The sequence below is a fragment of the Helianthus annuus genome, chromosome 13 (genome assembly GCF_002127325.2).
Source record: "Helianthus annuus cultivar XRQ/B chromosome 13, HanXRQr2.0-SUNRISE, whole genome shotgun sequence".
In the NCBI taxonomy this organism is placed as follows: Eukaryota; Viridiplantae; Streptophyta; class Magnoliopsida; order Asterales; family Asteraceae; genus Helianthus; species Helianthus annuus.
In genome coordinates, this window is record NC_035445.2 from 17,467,784 (window position 1) to 17,480,220 (window position 12,437).

The window sequence follows — 12,437 nt, forward strand, 5'->3', positions numbered from 1 at the left end:
AAATCACCGGGGTAACCCTTTACTCAAAAAAAAAAACAACTGGAAACGCCAACCTTTTCCCCAAAAAATATCCAAATAAGACATTAGTAAAGCGATCCTGTACTTGTTTAACCGATGCAATTGGAATTGTGACATCCACATCCACATCCTCCCCAGCCTTAGTGTTTTCCATGAAACGAAAATTAACCTTTGGCAATGGTTTAATACTGGATAGCTTCTCCGCATATGATTGTCCTTTCAGAATATTCCCACTGTCTAACTTAGTTGATCCCGAATCATGTTCCTCAAGAGAAACAGGTACAGTAATCTTCGATAATTCATCAATCACATTTATAAGTTTTGGATCAGATTGAGCCTGCTGAACTACACCCTACATGGAGCAAAAATATTACCTTCTATGTTAGTCACTTTGCTCGCTAACCCCTGGTACGGTAACGGCGGCTTAAACCGACCATCCTGAATATTTCCTTCAGATTTTTTACGTTCATCCATGATGAAAAATGCTCCTCTCTCAAATAACCAGATCAGCAACTCAGCATGCACACACCCAAGAACCAAGACGGCAACAAAAACAAAAAGAGAACAAAAACCCTAATCCAGCGAAAACCCTAATCCAACAACCTTGATGAAATCAAATAGAATACCCGATCAATCAAGATTACTGCCTCACCAGTAGGACCGAAAGACCCAATATGCTATTCAATCAGTTTTGGTTGAGAGATTAAAGCCGGCGATAAAGAAAAAATCCAAAAAAGATCGATCAGAAGCCGCTAACAAATTCGTTACAGAGAAATGATAAATCATACTCCGATCACAGACTGTTATACGCCCACATCACGATGAATTCCAGGATTTAGGGAAGAAGAAGACAAATCGCCTGCCAGAGAGAGAGTTTTAGGGTTTACAGCCTCCAAAAAAAAGTTATATCTTTAAAAACCATGTGTATTACACAGATTAAATAAATATAATTTTGTATACTAAATACTAAAAACGTCGTATCTTAAAAAAAGCCGTGTATAATCATGCTGAATAAATCTACCAAATAATAAAAAAAATTATTATAGCAAATGATAATTTGCTATAATAAAAAGCCGTGTATAATTTTGTCTTTTAAAAATTATTATAGCAAAAATTATCTTAAAAAAAGCCGTGTATAATTTTGTCTTTAAAAACCCCGTGTATTATACGTGTTGAATAAATCTAATTTTACATAGCAAATGATAAAAAGTTATATCTTTAAAAACTTCGTGCATTACACGGGTTATATAAATGTAACTTTGTATAGTAAAAAATAAAAAAATATATTTTTCAAAACCCCGCATTTTAGACTTGTTGAATAAATATTATTTTGTATATTAAATAATTAAAAAAATATATTTTTAATAAATTAGGATAACATTTAATATTAATTTATTATTTATATATTTAATATAAGATAAGTAGGAAAGAGAGGTATTTGTTTTAAAATATATTAAATTAACAATCTATATTTGAGGATAATATTTTATTAAAGTATGATAAGATTTAATAATAATTTATCATTTATTTATTTAGTTAATATAAGATAAGTATAAATTTGAGGATGTCACACGTGTCCAAAACTTGGTTTCTTTAGTTAGATTAGTTATCTTCTTCCTCTATTGTAAAATTGATGTTTGTAAGATGAAAACGCACGTCTGTGTATCCAATCCATCCAATACAAAATGAGGTTTTATCGGCAATTCCTCTTGATATATATATATATATATATATATATATATATATATATATATATATATATATATATATATATATATATATATATACCAGAGGAACAAAAACCACAGATCAAATTTCTTAATTGTGAGAAAACTGGTGAGTGACACTTGAACGTTATAATTTGTGGAGACCCACACTCGCCATACTTAAATAGAATCTTACAGTGAATATCAATCAAGCCCCTTCGCTTTGCATACTTGGTTTCTATTGCTGCCAAAACTGACCCATTTACCAAGCAGTCTCATCATTAAACAAAACAAAGCTCAATTAACAGATAATAATAATTTATAAGACAGCGGTTTTTAGAATATCATTCATTATTTGATAAAATACTATCTATGCAGAAAACAGGAAGAAATTAGGTGAATAATAATAATAATAATAATAAAATACAACAAAAATATCCAGCAATAATCAAATATTCACTTTATATTGCTCCTCACATGAAGGTAAACTTTCCAAGCATCACCACTTGTTATTTTCAACTTTGGCAGTGATACAAGTTAATAATATATTTCCATCCGCCAAACTCATCTTCTCTACAGAATATGTTTGACCTAAAAATAAGTATAACATCTGATCTGATGAATCATCAGGTGATCAAAATTAAGCTTCTTTTTTAACATGTTTGAGCCTCGGTGTTTATAAATCTATCTATGAATTTGCAGTAATGTATTCAAGAATTTGTGAGGGTTGTTGTCGAATGTCTTTACCAAAGCAAAAAAACTGAGAAACTTGCATCGTGTTTGTAGATAGCAAGAAACACATCATCTTGCTGCAATAACGAAACCAAAGAGATTTATCAGTAGATATCGATTCAACACCAAGTTTTCCCTCCATTATTCAAGTGACCTTGTTGTCAAATCTTTTGATCCTGCAAATGATAGTTGATATAAGTATCAAAACAACACGTGAGTTGAATCTTTATATCGAGACGTGTGAAAGTAAACTGTTAGATAGTTGAAGGCACTCAAGGAAAAGTTATCATATAATTATTTAACTCGGATACCTGAATGATTATTAAACTGTGCTGGCAACAAACCATAAGCGATAAGTTCACAAAAGCAGTGAATTTAGTAATTTACCTGAAAATGATCATGTTCTTTCGATCGGTCCCTTCTTTCCAAAAAAAAATAGATGTTGCTAGGTCATTGTACTTGCTGCAGAGAGCTTTGTACCACCTGAATTGACCATACTCTTCTTAGATAAACAGAGTCTCTTCAAACATAGAAACTTTAACCTGGTGTCTTCCTTCTGTAAGGCTTCAATTTGTCAAAAACAGCATTAACATCACAGCTACCATCGGTTGCTGACACTTGTTTTGCCAACATTACATACGTCTCAAAGTTAGGAATCCTGTTCTTTGATTCCATTATATGGATACAACGAACGCATGTATCCACGTCAGCCTCCCTAAGAAGAACCCCATCAATCAAGATCGTCCAAACAACCTCATCAGCATCCCATTGTTGATCTAGCATGTTCTCAAATAACTCACGGGCTTTACTCGTTTGCCCTATTTTGCATAGACCACAAATAAGTGCTTTATAAGATTTAATATGAGGTTCAAACCCCCCTACCAGCATCAAATTAAAGAATTCTAAAGCGGCTTCCATTTTCAAGTTTTTACAGTGTACGGCTATAAGAGAAGCATATATATTTAGATCCGGAGTTATGGATTTTTCTTCCATGTTATGGAACAATTCAACTGCCTCTGTACTCTTACCTTCTTTACACAAACCGGAAATTATGTTACTGTAGGTGTCAACTGTTGGTTCACACAACATTCTATCTAAAAGATTAGCGAAAGTTAACCCTTTCCCACCCGAGCTACAAAAGTCAACCATTGCTTCGTGTTGGCCTGCAGCTTTTTCAAAAAGTACCCAGCTTTCTTTTTCTAAACCTTTCATCAGGACACAAAAAGTTCGGTAGTTGGGTTTGCATCCGCTACTGACCATCTTTTGAAGAAGTGAAAAGGCGCGGTCCACTTGGTTTAGTGACACATATCCATCGATCAATGAAGTATATGTCACATGATCAGGAATGATTCCTTTATTTTCCATTTCTTCAAGTAATATTTCTGCTCTAGCTACATTTCCATCCAAACATAACCCATAAATTAGTGAACTATAAGTTAACAAATTTGGCATGCAATTCTTCTTCCTCATTTCATCGAAAATACTAAATGCAAAATCAACACTGCCATTACGACATAGCCCGTCGATTAAAGACGTGTAGGTAATCACATTTGGAGACAAATCTTTCTCTACCAGTTCCTCGCATAGCTTTTGGGCTTCACATAATTGATTCTTTTTTGATAAACATGATATGAGTGTGTTGTAAGTTTCAATCCTAGGCCTGCAATTAAATGTTTCCAATAACAGAACTGCAGTTTCTACCTCACCTTTTTTGCAATGACCGTCAATTAAAGTCGTTAAATGAACCTGATTAGGTTTCAACCCTTGGTCAACCATTTCATGGAAAAAAGTCATAGCTCCATCAAGATCCCCTGTTTTACAAAACCCTGAAATAACTTCAGCATAAGACCACTCATCTGGTTTGCATCCATTTGCCTTCATCAAGCTCATTAATCTCATTGCATTACATAAATCCCCTTGTTTAATAAATCCAAAAATTAAGGTATTAAACGAAACAACTGTCGGAGAAGGGCCAACTTTCATCATTTTACTCAAAATAACCATACCCTTCTGAAAGTTCTCCATCAAGCACAAGATATTAATGATTTCATTGTATGTTTCGGTATTTGACAAATTACCATGTTGTCCCTCCATCCAATCAAAAACCATAAAAGCAGCATCACACCTACATATCACACCTAACTCATGTATGAGGGCATTATAAGTAACCGTGTTTGGAATCAAACCATCTTTCAACATTTTATGGTAAAAGCCAACTGCTAGTTCAGGCTGTCCTACACGGAACATGCCACTTGTAAGAGCTGTGTAGGTATGCACGTTCAACAAACAGCCCGTTTTCCTCATGATAACTACGAGATCAATAGCCTCCTTCACGCGCCCACCAGCACATAGCGAAAAATCCGGTATTGTGAATGTATAAACAGTGGGCTCAATGTTTTTGTCCATCATTTCCTTGAGCATGTCCAACCCCTCATCAACCCGACCCACACTGCACAACCCGTTTATAAGATTGGTATATGTTGCCGAATTTGGCTCACACCCTTCCTTGAGCATCCGATTAAACAGCCCAAAAGCAGATTTTTTTTTGGGTAAAGGGTTACCCCGGTGAATTTTATAAATCAAACCAAAAAAACACAAGAGTGTGGCTGAGTTACCACACTATTGCTAGCCTTGGCATACCAAGACTAGAACCAAACGACCAAAAGAAAAACACTACTAGGCAACAAAGGCCACAAACACACCCAAGCCAAACACGGCCAAGTCACAAACAGGAAACAATATAAAAACTCTACACTAGTCCGGTTCCATCTCTAAGTTGCTTCTAGGAATCTTCCACTTTTCCATCAAGCTTCCGTTTTCGAATCTCCGTTTAAACTTAAGGGTCATGATTCGCATACGGACAGCCGCAATAACCTCCTGAGCAACCACCAAAGCCGTACGCTGGCTCCGTGTAAACAATCTGTTGTTTCGTTCTTGCCATACAAAGTAAGTTGCAGCCGCAACCACCAATCGACTAATGACATTGTCGGGCTTCTTCAGACTCACGTTTTGCTCCATCCAAGACATTATATCGGACCAATCACCATTCACATGCTCCATATTAGCCATCGTCCTTATATTGTTCCATACTTGAGCCGCAAAAGAGCATTCAAAAAACAAATGATCTCTCGAGTCCCTGTTAAAACAACATAAAGGGCAACACATGAGATTTAGATTTGTTGCACTACCCGCTTCCCATACAGATAAACGATCCTGTGTTTTCAGTTTGTTTCGAATAACTAGCCAGATGTGAAACGAGTGTCTAGGGATGCATTGTTTAAACCACACCATATTCACCCAATTCACTTTGCTTTCATGGTGTCGAATAGTATTCCAAACCTCCCAAGAAGTAAATGAACGTGCATTTCCTTCCAAGTCTTTCCAAACCAGCCGATCACAAACATTCTCTCGTAAAGCAGGAGACACAAGATTAATTAAGACTGGAAAAAGATTATACCAAGCAATCGGCCACCTCCAATCACCATTCGGAGACACAATATCCGCTAACGAGGATTGTAGGTTGAAACCTGCATTAGCGATAATCCTTGGGCTAATGAGCTTACGAAGAGGACCTGGATCACACCAAATATCGCTCCACGCATTAGTATCTGTACCACTACCAATGGATTTCCACACGAACGGCCGAATCAGGCTACGAATAGCAAGGAGTTTCCTCCATCCCCATGTCATGCGGCCTCGACATGGAACCTCCCAGAAGTTTCTACCTTTGAGCTTGTAACTATGAATCCATTGAACCCACAACGATTTCCTACAAGTAAGGATGCTCCAGACATGAGAAGACAAGAGGGCCTTATTAACGTCCGATAAGCTATGAACTCCCAACCCACCCTCATCCTTCGGAAGGCAAACAACCTTCCAAGCTACCTTCAGTTTAGCAGACCGATGGTAATTGCCAGACCATAAAAAATCTCGCATGCGTTTTTCCAAGTCAGATATAATACGAGCTGGTAACATGAACACCGTAGCCCAATAGATATGCATAGCCGAGAGAACTGATTTAACTAGCTGTAGTCTACCCGCAAAGGAAAGAGATTTGGTCGTCCAGTTATCAATCTTCTTTTCCACTTTTTCAACCAACACCTTACATTCCTTATACGAAAGCTTAGAAGAAATTAAAGGAACTCCCAAATATCGAACAGGAAGCAAACCCACTTGAAATGGCAAAATGCTTTGAATTTCCTGCTTGGTTGAATGCGGAACATTGCCAAAAAAGACTGTGCTCTTCGACATATTAGGAACCAAACCCGAGGCCATAGAAAACTGATGAAGAGAATCCCTCACAACCTTAACCGAAGTAGCATCACCATTCACAAATATGAATAAGTCATCAGCAAATGAGACATTTATAATCTTCTGTTTTTTACAGTGGAGATGGTATCGAAACGCATTACTAGAAGAAGCAACATTCTTTAGTAGTAGCGAAAGAGTCTCCATAACCAAAGTAAAAAGGTAAGGTGACATCGGGTCACCTTGTCTTAACCCCCGCTTGCCCTTGAAGTACCCGTGTAGATTACCATTTATGCTCAATGAGTATGAAACAGTGCTTACACAAGTCATTATCCAACTAACCATTTTCTGATGGAACCCAAACGCGATCAGAATATCCTCAAGGAAGGACCAGCTCACCGTATCGTAGGCCTTCTGTAAATCAATCTTAAAAGCGCATCTAGGAGGGCCAATATTCAGGTGATAATATCCAAATTCGAAATATTAACATGCGACTCCAACACTGCACAAATATTAATATGATTTTCAGTAATTAATTGGCGAACCTCCTTTTGTTTCAGGGGCTGGTTCAAGCCCCTAACATTCCAAACCATAAAGCTATCCATTAACACCCTTTAGACCGGGAGTGCTTGCCCCCTCAGCTGGTTTTGACTGCGTATCCGCAGCCATAAATTCAGACATTTCAGTGTGAAGATCATCTATAACCCCTTCCTCATCATACAGACTTCGAATCGGCTCATTCACATAGCTCAGGTCCACAACAGGAACCCCTTCCACCTTATCAGCACTAGAAAGCGCCTCAAACGAGTTCTGGACCTTTATATTGCTGTTGTTTTTACCATTACCTCCATTTACCCCCGTACTCGTGCCTCCCTTATTAATAATCTCATCATCTTTTTTTGTTCCAGACGTACTAGCTCCAGGGGTACCGTTTCCTCCATTAAAACCCTTATTCATACCAGCCCCAGACGGGTTGGTTTTTTGTTTATACACAAATTTAGCCTTTTGCTTCTTCTGAGGAAAGACATGTTTAGCCGTTTTCCTTTTATCAGTCACAAAACCATCCTGATCAATAGAAACTTTTTTCTGCAGCTCCGGTTGACTCTTCGGACACGATGAGACATCATGGCCAAAAAGGCAGCAAGTAGGACATCTTTTCGGTCTCCATTCATATTCAACCTTGACTTCCTCCAGAACATACCCCTCTTCAACCAACTTAGGAACGGCTACAACGATATGATCTTTCAATTCCTTATCAGCTGAAATTTCAACCATAGCACGAGCAAAACTTGACCTACCCCAATTATCAATACACATATCAGCAGTGTAATTGTCTAACCTCTTCGGGATCCCAATTTTCGATGCCAGAAGACTCAGGCCATCATCCGTGTAGACAGCAATAGGCACATTATGAAACTTTACCCACACAGGGACCGATTTGATCCCATCCTTTCTAAGTGTTACTGCCGGGGTCCACACATTGAGAAATAACGGGACTTTCCTGATAAGCCAAGGACCACCTTCAAGGACCTTATTCATACCTTCAGACGAATCAAACTTAAAAAAGAAAAACCCATTGGAGTTCATCATAGCCTTAGAGAATCCATACTTATTCCAGACATTTTTTGCATAATACTCTACTACTGGAAACGGAAGTCTACTACCCAAAAAATAACCATACAAGACATTAGTAAACCTATCCTGAACTTTCTGCACCGCTTCTTTCGGGATCACAATATCAGCATTCTCCATTACCTCCTGGGCCTCTACCAGCCTAAAGTTCACCACCCTTTTAACTCCACCAGAAGACTGAAGTTTATCAGCATACGAGACAGGTTTTGTCACATTCACACTAGGATCTGCTTGGCAATTAGCTTTTTCAGTAGGTGTCTGCACCGGTACAGTCACCTTCTCCAACTCATCAATAATGTTGATTACCCTTTGCTCATTACGTACCATACCATGTCTAGGCAACATCGGGTTCCCATCAATATTCAGAGGTTTAGCAAACATGGAAGCTTTATCTCTCAACTCCTGAACACCCACCGGCTTTGAGCTAATGAACACATCCCCATACATTTTTTCAGAAAAAGACATAAACCCTAAATCCTCCAAACCATTATCTTTGCTAGGGTTTTCCGCATCACTACTCTTAACAGGTAATGGCGGCTTACCCCTATCATCTTTCGGGACATTATCTTTCGGGTTCATACTACAAACAGCAGCAGACCATGCACTAGAAAACTAAACGCATGCAACGTAGGAACCAGCAAAACCCTAACAGCCGACAAGAAACCAAATACGTAAAGAGCACATGCACCGAATCAATACCTTGGTGAAAACTAGTCGCAAATCAGAAACCCTAATCCGCCACCAAATCCAAAACATACAACGACTCCAAATAAGCTGACACAAGATTCAACCCAAGCAAATTGGCAACAAACCCTAGCAAGAAAACGAAACGAAAAAAACCCTAGACCTGATTTCAAAAGATTAGAAACCACGGTAGAAGTCTAGAAACCTTACTCAGAAGGATCGACAACACCACAATTGCTAACCCAGATCAATCAAGAATAAGATCAGATGAACAAGAAGCTAGGGTTCCTCAGTTGTCGCCAAAATCGCCCAGAGCCACCAGAACCGAACTGCCCTTTGCCCAAAAGCAGATTCTAGATCACTATTCCTACAAAACCAAGAATCATAGAACTAAAGGTAAACACATCCGGACACAGATCATACTCACCCATCTGATCAGACAACGACTTTGCTTCTCGAACCATTCCCCTTTTACACAACATATTAATCATTGTATTAAACTTTAACAAACTTGGTTTAATCCCATAACCTAGCATCTTTCCAAACACATCACGAGCGGCTTCAACCATCCGAAACTTCCCCATCTGAATCAACAACGCGTTACAGCTATACAAACTATACCCAACACCTTTACCTCTAATCTCATTGAAATAATACACAACCTGCATAAGCTGACCCTCAGTTGTACACTCTTTCACCATCAAAACCCTAATCTGATCCGTATCACCTAACCGAGGACGACGTTCCCGGACTAACCGGTTCAACATTGCCTTGTAACAATTCAAATCATGCTTATAAGAATAGGTTTTGGTGATCCAATAAAAGAATCTAACGACTACATCTAGGTCTTTAACAGAGCTTACAATTCTGGCAACATGAGTGTGATTGAGCGTGTGACTAACATGCTTGAGCTCTAGATTTTTGAACCAACGAGGATTGGTTAGCATTTTGCAAACATTGTTGACTAAATTAGGGTATTTGTTATGTTCATGATTATGATGAGACTGTGATGAAAAAGAAAATATAGGGCGGAGATTGAAAAGAGATTTTGGAGTGAAGGGTTTTACCATTTCGTGAAGATGGATTGATTGATTGAGGATTCATTCAAGAGCAGGTTGCGTTCATGAATAATAATAATAATAATCGATTCGATGCGTGAACGTGGTCGATTCAAGACCATGTTCATTTTTTCTTCTCCAGATTAAAACCCACCGACCTTAGGGCACACCATTATCTAAACTACTAGTAGTAGTAGTAGTAACTATTACTTCGTTTCTTTCTTTCTTTGTTTGTACTACCACCCACTTGGAGGAATAGCATCAATCCAAAACCATCAAAGGAATACCAGTGTCAACTCGATATAGCTTATGATACCTGTTAGGATCGGAGTTTGATATTTGTAAACGAATATTGATTATCACAATACAATTCACAAACAAAGAGATATTATCGGAAACTTTTTTTCTATTGATTCAAAGTTTTACAGAAATGATTTTACAATCTCCCACTCAGCCGATCACTCACTAGAACTATTCGTACAAAAGAGAATGTTTGAAGTGATGAAATATATCTCTAACAGGCTAGATCTATTTATACTAAGTACTAAAGCTATGTTCGTGATTGGCTGACATCACCCTGATAGTGACATCTAATATTCCTAACAGAAAAAATTCCACAAATGTTGCAAACATCTATGAAATTTCTATCATCTATTCTAGCTAGTCTAAACACTGTTACAAGATAAATATTGTTACATTGGGAAATCATTGTCTAAGTTATCCACTGTTGCAGTTATCCAAACATATGTTTGGCTATACAGATGTTTGGTTTTCTTCATCAGACCTTTGACTTCATTAGTGCTTTGGTCTTTGTCACGACCCCCGTCCCGGTTTTACTCGGTCCAGGAGCCGCAGGGCAGAAAAACCCGTGATATTTATTATTTGATTTGACAGCGGAAGTTTTAACAGGATCTTTTAAACTTGAAAATGCCCGATTATTTTATTTCATCACTTGGGACAAACCCTGTAATTTACAATAGAGGAATTTCCCGAGGAAATTCCCTGATTTACAAAACATGTTTATTTATTTAACTGAGCCACTACTTCAAGCTTGATTAGTGCTCCGTAGCACTTTTCTCTTGATTCACAGTAGGTCACCTGAAACATGTTTTAAAAATATTTTGTCAGCGGGGAAATACTGGTGGGTCATTCAAATTTGATAAAACGACACATAGCTATTAATTACAGCATAAGAGCGATTACAATGGCCTTTATCTTATTTTTATCTGGCGCCGTGTCACAGCCTTGTGACGATGGTCATACCACTATTGGGTCCTTTAACCCAAGTAGTTAGGATTTATTAGCCTAACCGTGAGAAATTAGTAATGTGCACAATACCCCACTAGCCAGTGATTCAAGATAACCACGACTTAATCCCTGTAATTATAACTTCGAAAATAATTTGAGGTATTGTAAAATACTTTTGATAAAAGAGAATGACTCACATTGCAAGTTTAAACGGGCAAAGTTTAGCCTACTGATAAGCCTGATAACCTAATTTAAACAACAATGCACACGAACTGTTAGTAACTAATACAGCATTTATGATAACTCACGAGATACAAACCCTCACAATGAATGACAAAGTGCGATACTTAACATCTATCGAATTCATGACGAATGACAAAGTATAACCCTAATGTGGGCAGCACTTAAACATCCATTGGATAGTTTCAATCGATCGGACATTGAATCGTAATAGCGATCGAGTTATTACCCTGTTGTCGCGGCAGAATTTCGTGTTGTGTGTGTGTTTTATAGTAAACAGAGGATATCTTGTTGCACGTATTGAATTTTAACGTCGAACCAATGCCAAACTTCAAGTGCCAAAGTCCTCTATTTATACTGGAAAATGGGCTCCCCCGCGTAGCGCGCCAGGGGCCCCTGGTTCCCGCGCGTGGCGCGACGGGTTACTTTTAGCATAGGGTAGCCACGTCTGTTACTAGCTTAGCTGAGTTGACGGTTCGAAGAATTTCAATGTAGACAACAAACTGTGATGATAATCGTCAATTAGGGTTTACCCCCTTGAGTTTTAGGGGCCCTGATCCTGATTCCAACTATCTGAAAATTTTAAGGGTCGTGCAATACTACTTGGGGGGTCTTAATTAGGGTTTTTAATTGGACAAAATAAAATAATAAATAATAGTTTTGTGAGAGTTGTTACATCCTCCCCACCTTAATTAAAATCTCGTCCTCGAGATTTACTGGAATAAATGAGGATATTTCCGCTTCATTTCTGATTCTAACTCCCAAGTGTATTCCGGTCCTCTCTTTGAATCCCATTTGACTTTAACCAGCACTAGTCGTTTGTGTTTGAGAAACTTGACTTTTCTGTCTTCTATCTGCATTGGCTTCTCCA

General features: G+C 38.0%; 1 protein-coding gene across 1 annotated transcript; it reads right to left on the reverse strand.

Moving 5' to 3' along the window:
- Nucleotides 1–3,035: 3,035 nt before the first annotated feature.
- Nucleotides 3,036–10,090, reverse strand: LOC110902471 (pentatricopeptide repeat-containing protein At5g65560; the record flags this gene model as incomplete). Its single annotated transcript, XM_022149095.2, has 3 exons — nt 9,392–10,090; nt 5,259–5,280; nt 3,036–4,993 (listed from the first exon to the last, which is right to left on the reverse strand). Coding segments are annotated over exons 1-3 (2,679 nt in total), but the record flags the coding sequence as incomplete, so codon positions are not given.
- Nucleotides 10,091–12,437: the final 2,347 nt, after the last annotated feature.